The sequence below is a fragment of the Hemitrygon akajei genome, chromosome 4, assembly GCF_048418815.1.
Source record: "Hemitrygon akajei chromosome 4, sHemAka1.3, whole genome shotgun sequence".
NCBI lineage: Eukaryota > Metazoa > Chordata > Chondrichthyes > Myliobatiformes > Dasyatidae > Hemitrygon > Hemitrygon akajei.
This window is the reverse complement of record NC_133127.1, coordinates 152751361-152767220: the sequence shown is the minus strand read 5'-3', so window position 1 is coordinate 152767220 and position 15860 is coordinate 152751361. Positions and strand designations below refer to the sequence as shown.

The 15860-nt window shown below is 37.7% G+C and overlaps 1 protein-coding gene across 1 annotated transcript in view; it reads right to left on the bottom strand.

The window, feature by feature from the left end:
* Nucleotides 1-440: 440 nt before the first annotated feature.
* The window catches only part of kbtbd3 (kelch repeat and BTB (POZ) domain containing 3), a 28134-nt gene continuing 12714 nt past the window's right edge, over nucleotides 441-15860 (bottom strand). The window contains exon 3 of the mRNA XM_073043645.1: nucleotides 441-14851. Within this exon, the coding sequence (XP_072899746.1) occupies nucleotides 13252-14851 (1600 nt within the window). The 3' untranslated portion in view covers nucleotides 441-13251. The remainder of the gene's footprint in view (nucleotides 14852-15860) is intronic.

Sequence of the window (15860 nt, the reverse complement as noted above, 5' to 3'; positions counted from 1 at the left end):
GTGCCAAACTGTTCACTTTGGAAAGGAGTCAAAAATGTTGTTTCAAATGGCAAAGGACTGCAAACACCAACAGCACTATGAATTAGAGGCCCTCCTAGCTGAAACAGAAATATAGCATTTAGTTGCTGAAGGTTTATTAGGAAGGCTAACGGTTTTTATTTTGAGGGATCTAGAGAAAAGTTATCATTTGTGACACTTAGAGTTCATTGGGGTGAATCTGGACATGGAGGAATTGTCAATGTGGATCAGAGAGTGAGTTTGTAAATCTGCAAGGAGTATAGTGTTGGGAATGGTGAGGGTGGAGCGCTGCAGGAGAGGTATAGGTATGGAAGAATATGCAGGCAGAAGGGATGAGCTGTGATTACATTAATTATCATTGGATTTTAGCACACTTTTAATAAGTTAGTGATGACTTTAAGCAGAAAAGACATTTCAAATCATTTTCAAAGTTCAAAGTAAATTTATTATCGAAGTACATATATAACCCTGAGATTTATTTTTGTGCAGGCATTCACAGTAAATACAAGAAACACAAGAGAATCAATGAAGGATTGCACCCAACAGGACAGACAATCAATGTGCAAAAGACAACCAACTGTGCAAATACAAAAAGAAAGATAATAATAAAAGAATAGTCCAGACGTTCCCAGCAATTGAGAAGTGAGTGTGCTTGGCTACGCCCATACCTCAGGTTTTGCTAGCTTGAGTTGAGAAGAATAAAAATACAATATTAATAATAAATAAGCAATCAATATTGAGAACATGAGATGAAGAGTCCTTGAAAGTGAATCCATAGGTTGTTAGAACATTTCAGTGATAGGGCAAGTGAAGTTGAGTGGGTCCTGAGACAGCGGTGCTTTCTTCCTGATGGTAGCAATGAGAAGAATCGCCTGGATGATGGGGGTCCATGATGAGGGATGTTGCTTTCCTGCGACAGCACTATTGTACACGTACTCAATGGTGGGGAGGGCTTCACCTGTGATGGACAAGGCTGTATCCACTACTTTTAGTAGGCATTTCTGTTCAAGGGCATTTGTGTTTTCATATCAGGCCACAATGCAAGCTGTCAATATACTCTCCACCATGCATTTATAAAGTTTGTTAAAGTTTTAGATGCAATGCTAAATCTTTACAAATTTTTTTTAGAGGTGCTACTGTGCTTTCTTCATAATGGCACTTGCGTGCTGGACCCAGGACAGATCCTCGGAAATGATAACACCAAGAAAATTAAAAGTTTCTGACCCTGTCCTCCTCTAATCCCCCAATGAGGACTAGCTCATGGACCTCCAGTTTCCTCCTCCTGAAGTCAATTATCGGTTCCTTGGTCTTGCTGACATTGAGTGAAAAATTGTTGTGGCATCACTCAGCCAGATTCTCAATCCCTCTCATGTATGCTGACCCTTAAAATCTTTGATTTGGCCAATTAAAGCAGTGTCATCAACAAACCTAAATATGGTATTGGAGCTGTGCTTAGCCTCATTCATAAGTATAAAGTGAGTAAAGCCGGGAGCTAAGCACACAGCCTTGTGGTGCAACTGTACTGATGGTGACTGTGGAGGAGATGTTGTTGCCAATTCAAACTGACTGGGTCTGCAAGTGAGTAAATCGAGGTTCCAGTTACACAAGGTGTTGAGGCCAAGGTCTTGATACTTACTGTAGTCAATGAAGAGTATCCTAATGTAGGCATCTTCACTGTTCAGATGTTCCAGGGTTGAGTGAAGAACCAATGAAATGGCATCTGCTGTTGACCTGTTGTGACGTGAAGCAAACTGAAGCAGATCCAAGTTGCTTCTTAGATAGGAGCGACTTCATTTTCAGCTTTATCAAATATTCCAGTTAAAACACAACTGCATCAATTTAAAGCATATATGTCCCAAATCACTTTTTAAAAGCATTAGCTGAAATAACATGCTAGTTTATACATTAGTTGTATCATTGTACACTCATTTCAAATGGAATTTCCATCACATTCATTGGAAATATACATTGATGTAAGGAAGGGTTCACTACAACTTCAAAAGAAAATTTGCAGATGCTGGAAATCCAAGCAACACACACAAATTGCTTGAGGAACTCAGCAGGCCAGGCAGCATCTATGGAAAAGAGTACAGTTGACATTTTGGGCCCAGACACTTCAGAAGGACACTTCATAGGGTCTTGGCCTGAAACACTGACTGTACTTTTCCATAGATGCTGCCTGATCTGTTGAGTTCCTCCAGCATTTTGTGTGTGCTCACAATAACATTGTATTCCAAAACGGTATGAAAGATCTATGCATAGAACAGTGCAGTCAATTCAATATTTGATTTGGAAGCTCACTGTTAAAAAGTCACCTTGAGGAAGATAGTAGCAATAACCCTTTGTATTTGGTTGCAGCAATTTTACAGTGGATTGCATTGGGGAAGCATTTCTGTACTTGCAATTGCATTCATATGTTACAAAACACTACTGCTTAACAAAAAATTGCGATTCTACTAGTAAACATCATTTTAAACTGTTCAGCCTTTTTATATTCTAAACTAGATGTAAACCTGAGCTTTCATTTTTGACATTCACAGATAATAAAGTTGCTAGCTACTGCTATTGTAAATAACCTTCATATGTAGAGGACTACTATTTATCAATGTTAATGTTCATTTGCTCACAAAAACACATGTATAATGACTACATTTCATTTTTTAATATTTTATATTAATATGATTGAAATTGTCCTTTTACGATTGGTAATTTAAAACTTTTATCAGAAAATGAAATTTCCTGGGTAGTAATACAACATGTAAAACACTTCTTCATTTCCCTGATCATTATGGTTCAATATTATCAGTCAATCAGGATGAAGAATCTTTGTCATCATTGAAGGCAAAATACCTCTCAGACCTGTTTTGCCTTAAAAATGAAAGCAAAAAACCATGTCATATTTACTTTATTTCTTTACATTAAAGGGGGGGGGGTCATTTTGGTTCATTCAATCAAAGGCAGATTACACAGCAAACCCATTCATCTACTACTTTTTCCTGTAAACATTCATTTCACATTTCCTCAAGCTTTTACCATCCACCAACACACTGAGGGTAATTTACCAGTACAGATATTGTTGGGATGGTGGAAGGAAATAGGAAATTGAGATAGTCACAGGAATATTAGAACAAGAACATCATCAGAATTGAACCCAGATCTTTGGAGCAATCAGGCACTGGCTCTATTAGTTTTGTCACTATGTTACCCATTGCTTTCTGTCTGGTATATTACTCTTTATGTATTTTCAGCTCCCTTCCATCATTGCTATAGTATCATTGATGATATGCAAAGAACAGAACTGCACTTTGTAAAGAAGAAATTGTTCATATATCTAAACTTAAAGAACAAAACACCAATTATAATGATAATGATGCATTTTTTATTAAAATTACTTGAAAAACATGATTTCATTTTCAGCTAGTTATGTTTAGATAGTTAAAATTTCAGCTAGGGTTCCAGAATTCACAAGTACATCTTCAGGACATGTCTGAAGAAGTGACCTCAATGGCCATTAACAAAGCAACTCAAGGCTTCCAAAGTTACTAGTAGGAAATTGTGAAAACTCCACTGAGTTTCCAAGCAACAATATGGACCAAAGTTATCAGTGTTCAAAGTAAATTTATTATCACAGTACATATATGTCACCATATACAACCCTGAGATTCATTTTCTTGTGGGCAATCACAGTAAATACAAGAAACACAATAGAACCAATTAAAGACCATAACGCAACAGGACAAACAACCAATGTGTAAAAGACAACAAACTGAACAAATACAAAAAGAAATAAAATAAATAACAATAATAATAGTCAGAGTACCAGAAAAATACAACAGAAACAGGCCCTTTGGTCCATCTAGTCTGTGTCAAACCATTTAAACTGTCTATTCACATCAACCTGCATCGGGACCATAGACCTCCATATCCTATATGCACCACTTGAGCTGGCAGCTTATTCCACACTCTCACAACCCTGAGTAAGAAAGCTTCCACTCATGTTCCCCTTAAACTTTTCACCTCCCACCCTTAACCTATGACCTCTAGTTGTAGTCCCATCCAACCCCAGTGGAAAAAGCCTGTTTGCATTTACCCTATCTATACCCCTCATAAATTTGTACACCTCTATCAAATCTCCTCTCAATCTTCTATGCTCCAGGAATAAAGTTCTAACAATGTGACCAAGGCACACAATGTCTTATACAATTTCAATAAAACATCCCATCTCCTGTATTCGATACTTTGATTTATGACAACCAGTGTGCCAAAAGCTTTCTTTATGACCCTATCTATCTGTAACACCACCTTCAATGATTTATGGACCTGTATTTCCAGATCCCTTTGTTCTACTGCACTCCTTGGTTGGTCCTACTGAAGTGCAAGAACTCCAACTTGTCTGCATTAAATTCCATCTGCCATTTTTTCAGCCCAGTTCTCCAGCTGGTCCAGATCCTGCTGCAAACCATGATAGTCTTCTTCGCTGTCCACAATCTTGCTTATTTTATCAGCATGCTTATTTTATTGCTTATATGTATATATTTAATAGTAAATAAACAAACAAACAATAATTATCAAGAACATGAGATGATTGTTAGTGTTTACTTCCTGTAGGGCTGGAGAGAAAACTGATAGCTGTCTATTAACTCAACTAGTGCCAGTCCTTAACCAAATGTTTCATTCTGCCTAAAGTGAAAATTAAATTAAAATCTCCACATTTCTTTTGACCTTGTTCATTTTTTATTCATCAGTTCTTAACGCTTCTATAGATTTTACAAGTTATGATATAAAATACAGACGACAATTTGTAGTAATATTTAACCATGCAGAATTTTAAGATTATGTTCAAATCAATTTATGTACTCTCTGTAAACCTGAGATCAAAATTGAGCCTGTCCTAATTCACACCTCTATTGTCTCCAGAATATCCTAGCTTCTGATCCAGAATTCTCATCCTGATTTTCCTTCTTAATGTTTGTGACTTACTCCAGCCTGGTGATATTTCTAGTTCTCCTCATTTTTTTAAAAAAAACATGCCCCTGATATTTAATGCTCTACCACTAAATGCTGTACACAAGTAATGAGATCTGTAATCTCTCCTTAAACCTTTCTTCTAAAGTTCCTAATACTGCCTTATGTTGTTTGGTGTTAATTGTGTCTTTTAATGATCTGACATGCCATATGGTATTTTGTTTTTGTCGGAAGTGCTATATAAATTGCAGCAATTTTCAAAGATATGCAATGTGCATGCACATTTATAAAAAGTTACTGTAAACAGCAGAAAAAATTCCTAAAATTTAAAAGCGTATGGTGCAAATCATCTCCGTTATGCAACAATAATCATTTTCTATCTGAGGGAAACCATTCACTAACAGAACTTGGGAAGATAAAGGTATTACTACTCTTCAAGATATTAATGGGGCAAGTACTACCCTTAGCTTTCAAGAACTGGTATCTCGATATAATATTGATAAACACTCTCTGTTCTTCTACTTTAGAGTAAGATCAGTTTGTAGAGCCTACGGGGTTCCCTGGGGGTCAGATTTAAAGGACCACTCCATTTTAAGTTGGGTACAGAGTTTTCCAAGACAGATAGTGTCATATATCTATGATAAATTAAACTCCCAGAAATATATGCCCACATCAGGAATGAAAGCCTGGGATAGGGACATACCTGAATCGGGACAAGACTTAGACTGGGATGCGATTTGGTATAATGCTGCCAGTGCTTCGAAAAACCCAAATCATTGGTATATACACTTGAAATTTTGTCATACAGCATATCTAACACCGAGAATTAGACACCAAATGGGACTGGTTCCTGACCCATATTGCTCATTTTGCCCCCAGAAAACCGTTGGCTCATTTATATACATTGTATGGGAACGTCCAGGGGTTTTTGGTTTGTGGGGAAGGCTATCAGTACTCTTACAGAACTAATGGGGGTACAATTACCAATGGACCTCGCTGTACATCTTCTAAATGACGACCGCAAAATCTGACTGACAGGCCTGACTGCAGCTAAGAAGACTGTAGTCCAGTGTTGGAAATCTCATGATATTTCAAGTACTCACTGGCTTCGGAGCTTTTCGGACATTTCTTACCTGGAATTATCATCAGCAAGAGTAAATGATGCACGACCAAACACAATCTTAATGTGGACAAATTTGATATCTAACTTAAAAGATCCTCTGTTAAAATAGGAATGCTCTGTCTGTGTATGCACTACTATTCAGTTGGTTGGTGGAGGGGATGGGCTGGGGGGAGAGAGAAGGGTGGAGAGGGGAATGGGGATGAAGGTTGGGGGTGGCTGGGTTAAACATTCAAAATGTAATCGGCAACTGGTTGTATTGAATGTAATTTGTTGGTGTTGCAATAAAAATTAGTGATAAAAAGTTACTGTATAGAATTGTAACTCTCAGATAGCTATCAAGATCTTGAGAATTAAACATTCACATTATTTTGAAGAAATATCAGGTGCTCTCCTGAAGCTGCTTATTTTTATATTTAAATACTAATCTGACTCATCACATCAAGTTGTGCTGAATGATAAATGCACTCAATAAAATTCGATGATGCCAAGTGCAAACGATAAATGGTTACAATTTTTAAAGGAACATATACACCAGGAATCTGACAGAAAGTGGAGCTTTTAAAAGTTTCTTTGCTGCTTCATTCCTTATTTAACTTTACTTTTACTTTGTAGTAATGAAAGTCTAGAAATGTGGGTATTTAAATCATCCTTAAGATGGGAAAGAAAGGAAACTGATATACTGTATAGCACTGATTGGAAATGAAGGCAATAAGTTTTTGCAGGTTTGCTGTGGTGAACATGGAATATGTAGAACAGAGATTGCTTATGTTTAGTTCATAGAAGTTTCGTATTGTACTGTGACTTTCAAAATAAACTGCAACTGACTAATGCAGCCTTCTAAAATAGAACAAATAGCCATGTCTTCAGCTGCCAATGTTTTTTAGCTGTGGGTGTTAATGTAACCATAGCCCTAAATGTAACTGCAACAAACAAATGAGTGTACTTTACATAAAAATTAGTAAGTACATCAAATTCCCCTTTAGTCAGCAGTTACAAATTCTGGAACTGAAATTCTTGGAATTTCAGAGGTTCTTGGAAACAAATTACAAATGACTGCACACAAGATCATCATGCACTGCCATTCCTCAAAACAAAAGGGTAATCCTTTTTAAAGAACAACTGTTTTATTGCCAGCTTGCAAGTTGTAATGTCAACACTGAAGCATTTGCAACATGTTAAACCAAAAGTGGACAATAAATGATCCATCTTGACTTCCCCAAGAATCACCCTCATTTTAGAAGCTAGCCTTCAGCTACATTATTTCAATTCACTTCTTATGGCAGTGAGGTTACAGGATCAGAAAGCATTCTTCAAAAGGAAAAGTGCGATAGATGGGGTGACTGACAGTACAATTACTCTTACAAAATAAGTTGCTCGCCAATGCTTAGTAGAGTTTCTGGGACCACTTGGCTGAGACATCACCACAAACCTAAATATGACCAAAAAGTAGAACTCAAGAAGTAAGTTGAGAGAAGTGAGCACAAGTCACACCCTGGATGAATGCAATTTTAGCAATATAAAGAATTCAACAGCCTCTTAATTGACACCTATTCACCATCTTAAATATTCATTCTTTCTACTCTTGTTCAGTAGCTGCCGTGTGTACTACATTCGGCCCTCCTTATCTGCGAGGGTTTGGTTCCTGGACCCCTCGCGGATACCAAAATTCGCGGATGCTCAAGTCCCTTATTCAAGCTGTCTCAATGCGGTGGACCTTAGGACCCAGCAGAACCCCAGACCTTATTTAACCTGTCTCAGTGCGGTGGACATTAAGACCCAGCGGCAGAGATCTGAATCCACAGTGTTTCTGTTCAGAAAATAATCCCGATCACAATTGAAAATAAAGTGGAAATAATAAAGCGATCGGAAAGAGGTGAAATGCCATCGGTCATTGGAAAAGCGTTAGGCTACATCGGTCAACGATCAGAATAATCTTAAAGGATAAAGTGAGAAAGGCCCTGCCCCGATGAAAGCTACAATTATTACTAAGCAACACAGTGGTTTAATTATTGGGTTTTGGAGTTTTGGGTTTTTGATCCTCCACATCAACCCGGCACAGTGGAGAGCACACTCACTCCATAGCGATCTGTCACTGGATCGAACTCAGAAACTTCCCGAGTCCAGTGTTGAAACTTACGTTCTTAAGTGTTTTATATGCATAGAAAGGGAAAATATATACTATATACGAATGCAAACGTTTGACTAACTGACACTAAATAATACCGGATGTACCTGTTCCGACTTACTTAGTAAGAGAACTTCCGATCTTTATCAGTCCCGATCCACGATAACCCACGCACATCCTCCTGTATACTTTAAATCATCTCTAGATTACTTATAATACCTAATACAATGTAAATGCTATGTAAAATAGTTGTTATATTGCATTGTTTAGGGAATAATGACAAGGAAAAAAGTCTGTACATGCTTGAACAACAAGTGCTGGAAGAGCACTTCTGGGTTTTCGCGATTCGTGGTTGATTGAATTCGTGGATGTGGAATTCGTGGATAAGGAGGGCCAACTGTATGTACAAACAGCACTGCAGTTACTCACTTACAATACTCCAACACCTTCCAAACAGATGACCTACATCAAAATGAAAATAAAGAAGAGAAAGAACTTGGGAATATCACCTGCAAGTTTCCCTTCAAATCATATACCATTCTAATTTGTGAAAATACTATTAAGATCCATTGTCACTGGGTCTAAATCCGACAGCATTGTATCTACCTTCACCGGGAAGACTGCTGTTATTCAGAAAGGTGGCATTCCACCACCTTTCTCCAGGGCAATTATAAATAAGCAGTAAACCCTGGCCTCGTCAATGCTTCCCACATAATGAGAAATGAATGAATGAAAATACGTATCTATGGCAGCAAACATGATGCATATAAATTTTGTCAATCCAATGAAAGGCACATTATTACCAAACAATAGGGGGTTAATCCCTTGGTACAGATTCTTCATCATTTCTTTGAAGGAACATTTCTGACTGACGGGATAGACAAAAAGCACCACATCGAACACTATAGGAACAGCACACAAATGTCATCCTGAAACAGAGCTTTCAGTACCTCGACAGAACACTGTATTTCTTCAGTGTGGACCATGAAGAGAACTCAACATGTTTACAGACCAATTTAGTAGCTCAACAAAGAAAGAAAAAGGAACCAGCAAAAAAAAAATCCAATAAAAAAGGGCTCAAGGATAATAAATTTAGTGGGTCGGATGAAGTAAGAAAACAACTTAGTAACTGTTAGTTACCTTTTTTTCTTGTGTAATGTTCCCCATGCAAATATATACACCTGTATTAATAATCATTTATCAAAGTCCATACACTGCACAATATGAAACCTCTATTTATTGACAAATGTACCACCTTCCTCTTTTGTACAGAACACAAAGCATAGGTTTGTTAACATCAGCATTTTAAAGTTTGTGGATACTACAGAGTAAGTGAATGAATAAAATCAAACTGATGGAAATCAAAGTGTAAAGCCACTGTCTCCTACCTAGAGGAGCCAGCTGTGGCATCCACAAAGATCATATGCTGTTTTGAAAAACTGTATCAAATGAGAGATATTTTATAATACCACCAGTAATTTCAAACAATTTTCTTCCTATTAGACAAACCTTTGAAGTCACCACTCTTTTACTTTAGAGAAAAGATCTAAACACCCAGATTTTACCATAATGAACCATATCCTCAGCTATTCTTTTCACTAGCATGTGTTCTACCTATGTTCTATAAATCACCATAAATTTATCTGAAGTGTTAGTTCACATGTTGGTGCCTCCAAAGTACAACAGTGCCCCCTTTTGATGACTGATTTCCTTCAAGGCTCTGAATCTTGGCAACAAATACAAAGGGAGAACGTGTTCATCTGTTTTGGAAAAAGTTATACAGATGACTGGCAGCACAGAAATGTTAGTTGGTAAAAGAACAAATGTGAAAAGCAAACTTGCTGAGTTTTGCTATGAGCTGCTTGTCACTGACGTTTTTCATTGATAATCAGAAAAGGTCAACATGCTTCAAGATTGAAATTCTTTTCCTTCAATGAGTTGGAATGTTCGCACATACTTGTGAAGAACTACCTTGTGAGGAGTTGTACATCTCTGAAGCAAATTCATTTAGTGTGCATGCTGGAATGAAGTACAAGCTGAGAGAAGAATGGGAGAGCTATTCATGTGCAATGGTGGGGCTTCAGTGAGAAGCAAATGAGTAAATTCCATAAACAAGAATAGTTTCCATTTGCAGTCAAGTGAACAAAGACTACCTTTTGACACATAATGTGAGACCATCTGCAACAGGTGACTGGAATAGGGTAAAGTGCTGGTACAATGACAGACTAGACCAGATGAAATAAATGAGTATTTTGCATCAGTCCTCACTATGGAAGACACTAGCAGTGAGCCAGATGTTGAAGTGCATGAGGAAAAGAGAAGTGAGTGCAGTTACTAATACAAGGGAGAAGGTGCTCAAAAAGCTGAAAGATTTAAAGGTATGCAAGTCACCCTTGCGCAAGGATGAACTGCACCCTAGGGTTCTGAAAGAGGAAAGTGGTAGAGATCGTGGAGGTATTAGTAACGATCTTTCAAAAATTATTGGACTCTAGCATGGTGCCAGAGGACTGGAAAATTACAAATGTCACTCCACTCTTAAAGAAAGGAGGAAGACAGCAGAAAGGACATTATAGACCTGTTAGCCTGACCTCAGTGGTTGGGAAGTAGTTGGAGTCAATTGTTGAGAATAAGGTTATGGAGTACGTGGTGACATAGGACAAAGTCAGCATGGTTTTCTTAAGGGAAAATAATCTTACCTGATGAATCTGTTGGAACTCTTTGAGGAGATTACATATAAGATAGATAAAGGGAATGCAGAGGCTGTTGTAAATATGGACTTTCAGAAGGCCTTTGACAAGGTACCATACCTGAGGTTGCTTACCAAGTTAAGAGCCCATGGCATTACAGGAAAGTTACTGGCACGGTTAGAGCATTGGCCGATTGGTAGGAGGCAGCGAGTGGGAATAAAAGGATCCTTTTCTGGTTGGCTGCAAGTGACTAGTGGTGTTCCGCAGGGTTTGGTGTTGGGACCACTTCTTTTTATGCTGTATATCAATGATTTAGATGATGGAATAGATGGCTTTGTTGCCAAGTTTGCAGATGATACAAAGATGGGTGGAGGGACAGGTAGTGTTGAGGAAACAGGTAGGCTGCAGAAGAACTTAGACAGATTAGGAGAATGGGCATAAAAGTGGCAAATGAATTGCAATGTTAGAAAATGTACTGTCGTGCACTTTGGTAGAAGAAATAAATGTGGAGACTATTTTCTAAATGGGGAGAAAATCCAAAAATTTGAGATGTAAAGGGACTTGTGAGTCCTTGTGCAGAACACCCTAAAGGTTAACTTGCAGGTTGAACCAGTGGTAAGGAAGGCAAATGCAATGTTAGCATTCATTTCAAGAGGTGTAGAATACAAGGGCAGGGATGTGATGCTGAGGCTTTATAAGGTACTGGTGAGGCCTCACCTTGAGTATTGTGAACAGTTTTGGGCTCCTCAGATGTGCTGGCATTAGAGAGGGTCAGAGGAGGTTCACAAGGATGATTCCAGGAATGAAAGGATTATCATACGAGGAATGTTTGACAGCTCTGGGTCTGTACTCACTGGAATTTAGAAAGATCGGGGGGGATCTCGTTGAAAGGCTGAAACAGAGTAGATGTGGAAAGGATGTTCCCCATGGCGGGAGAGTCTAGGACAAAAGGGCACTACCTCAGGGTAGAGGCGCGCACACATAAAACAGAGATGTACAGAAATTTCTTTAGTCAGAGGACGGTGAATTTGTGGAATGTATAACCATAGGCATCTATAGAGGCCAGGTCATTGGGTGCATTTAAGGCAGAGCATGGAAGATTCTTGATTGGGGACGGCATCAAAGGCTACAGGGAGGAGGCTGGGCAGTGGGGCTGAAAAGGGGAAAAGAAGGATCAGCCATGATTTAATGAAAGAGCAGACCCGATGGGTCAAATGGTTTAATTCTGCTCCCATGCCTTATGGTCTTTTAAATGGAGAGAAGTAAGTGGAGTGATGGCCACATATACGCTTAAACACAAAAGGTACTGCAAGTCAAATACAAAGACAAAAATATATTCACTGCTTTTTGATGGCTTTATCAAGTTATCAAGCCCTTGTGGCATTGAACTTGTGTACTCAGAACACAGCTGCAAGCATATGATAATGTCAGCCATCTCCTAGACAGTTTCATAATCAATTCTTTAGAGATCCCAGTGCCATTCTAAAGAATGAAAATGCATACTTTTGCCTTTAAGAGGCTCACCAGGAGCACCACTGATATGTCACAGAATCAGAGAATTCATTTTGCGGATCATTGAAAGCCTTACAAATACACACAACCAGCCATCATTTTTTAAATCGGTGAATGAACATTCCTTTTTGAAATGCATTCGTAACACTTGCCTAAAATATCAGAGGGCAGGTTGGGGGGGCTATACATCACAACTGTGAACAAGTGTTTACTCATTAATAATGTTTATTATTTATGCTTGAAAGTCAATATGCTCTTATGATGTTGGAAACAATGAAATTAACCCCATATTGTTCCCATGCCAAGGGAGAATAGCTATTCACTGCGCTCCACTGATGTATGTTACAAAATGCATGAAAAAGTACTTCAAATAAGAAAAGGATTAAACACTGTCAATGGACCTGTAAAAATTAATGACATAGAACTCAAGTTGAAGATAGATCACTGGATAAGGAACCAACATGTACTGTGTACATGGAATCAAATTCTAGCCTCTATCCAAGAAGTATTGCAGTAAAGTGGTTAAGTTATTGTACTAAACAGTCAAAGGTCTGAGCTGGAAATCAGAATTCTCTGTCAGTGTAGAAGCATACATCTGACTCCAGACACAGAACCCAATGAATTGAATATTCAAGTAATTAAATAAAATCAGGAATTTTGAAACTGGTCTTAGTAAGAAAAATTGAATTGCCACAAAAAGCCATGGGGGAAAGAAAAGGTATGCTTGGAAATTAATATTTTAAGTTAAAAAGAGTTTAAATTAAAAAAATAGAATTTAAATAAATAGTTGGACTAAATAATTTGTCAATTAACAACAGTGATTATAATTGAGCTTTCCAAGGATCTTGATATCTATTGAACTGAATCACTTGACAATGAAACTCTGTTAAAGCCCTGGGCATTGGAGATACTTCCTCCCATTCAGATCTACTACTGTGGTACACTTGTACCTCATCTGTAATTTCATCAGGAGCATAATCCCCACCCAAAATATAAATTTTGTCTGCAATCCCAACAGCTCCAGCATTGAAACCTGCACATTCAAATGAGCCCTCACCTTTCCAAACACAGGTATCCGGACAAAAACTATAGACTTTGTAAGTAGAAAGATCACAAATATACAAGGTGCAGTTTACTGGGACAGCTTTCACTAGAGTAGCATGAAAAAACTGGCCAAATTCTGCAACAAGTTCTGACCATTGATCAGAAGATACATTGTATTTGAAGAAACAATCTAATGATGGATTGAACACATCAGCTATTTCTACCTCAGATCCAAGGACATATATAATGTCATTGCAGGCACTTGCTTCTGGATAATAAATCCCTCTTGGCAAATGGCTCACTGATCTCCATTCTTTGGTAAGAGGATTGTAAGCTTCAACATTTAAAAGAGTCCGGATTTCTCTTGCTCCTCTGGTTTTCCCACCTACTACAAAAAGCTGGTTCATTGCAATAACTGATGTGTGCATGGTCCGAGAGTTTTTCATTGATGAAACTGCATTGAAATTGTTGGTCCTCGGACAATAGCACCACGACTGATCAGTTGCATCATGACACCTTTCTGCAATATGGAGTCGTATGGATCTACTGCAACTAACATTACATCCTCCAGTAATAAATATTTTTTCTCCAAAGGTGACCAAACTTGATCCAGGAAAATCAATAATATTTGTAGCAGGCAATTCTTTCCACGTATCACTCTCAATGTTATAACAAAATGTATGTTTAACCATACTGGTTTCTTCTGTTTTGTGAACAAATATGTATTTCTCTGTTGTAGATGGTCTTGCATCAGGAAAGAGCCCATTAAACTCCTTAAGTTTGTTGAGAGCATCATTAATGGATTCTATACATTTAGGATTATTTAGTAATAAACTTTCAGATTTCATAAAATCCTCCAGGGTTTCTTCGGATAACTGATGTAACCTTACCAGATTAATCAGCTGAGGCAAATGTTTTTCTCTTGAATCAGCATCATATCGAGTCCAGAGAAGAAGGGCATTTAGAACAGTGTCCTCATCAGGGACATTCAATGCATCTGCTTCAAGGCATTTTTCTAGCAGTCCAGCATTCATTTCTAAAAAGTCATTTGATTTTAACAGCAGAGCAAAATGCTGCACTACAAATAACAAAGCATGATTGTACAAAGCAGTAGAACCATAACTTTCAGACAAAGACAAAAGTTGTAAGCAATTGGTGAGATCAAGGGTTTTGATAAGAAATTCACTGCAGGCTTTAGCTAGTAATGATACTTGAAGAAATGAAGACATCTGAAAGAACATTTCAACATTGGTCTCAGAAATCTCTGCGTGTCCTGTGTAAGCAAAATCCAGAAATGCCTTCACAGCCTCCGGAGACAAATTAGTGATTTTTACACTCCCATCATCCCTTTCCCTCATGTGAACTTCAAACATGGCTCTGTAAGGGAAACAGTAACATGGCTACAGCCTTTAACTGGATATTACAAAACTGAAACTCAATAATTTCTTAAACAATATGCAGTATTTTGATATACAGTACAATTTGCAGTATACTTCAGAATTTCTCAAATCACTTTTAGTCAGGTTTTGTACAAATTTACAAACAATATTTTATCTTAACCAACAGTCAAAATCTACATATACTAAAACTATTCTTCTAGATCATGCAGAAAACTGAAATTACAATTTCTCCAAATATATTTAGAGCAAGCATAATGCAGGGTAATGGTGAACCACAACAGTGAGATAGAGCATTTTAATAATGATGATGTTAATGATGGAGGTCACAAAAAAAAACTGTGAGCATTAAATGAGAATACCTAGGGCAGTAAGGAGGTTATGATGTCCAATACCAATATGACCAAAAATCCCAATATTAGGCATCCTATTTACTATTACAAACAAGAGAAAATCTGCAGATGCTGGAAATTCAAGCAACACACACAAAAGGCTAGAGTAACTCAGCAGGTCAGGCAGCATCTATGGAAAAAAGTACAGTTGAGGTTTTGGGCCGAGACTCCGCTGAAAGGTCTCAGACCAAAATGTTGACTGTACTTTTTTCCCATAGATGCTGTCTGGCCTGCTGAGTTCCTCCAGCATTTTGTGGGTGATCCTATTTACTTAGGTAGCTTTTAAAAACTGCAAGAAGAATTTAAAGTTTTCTATAATGAGAAATATTGCTATCTTAACTACATTCAACTTTTTAAAATAGTATACAAGAGGAATGCATATGATGGTACATAAATGGACCAGCTGTGTATCTGATAAAGGTGTTGAAGAATTTCACATGAAAATTAAAGCAAGGAATAAATAGCTGGCATGCGGATATTAACATGATTGACCAAAATAAATGTTGTATAGTCCCTTGTCTTTTCAGTTTAATTTACTGGTTTCAGATTGGCATAAAAAGAATAATCTTGAATTTGTAAATTGGAAGAAAACTAGCA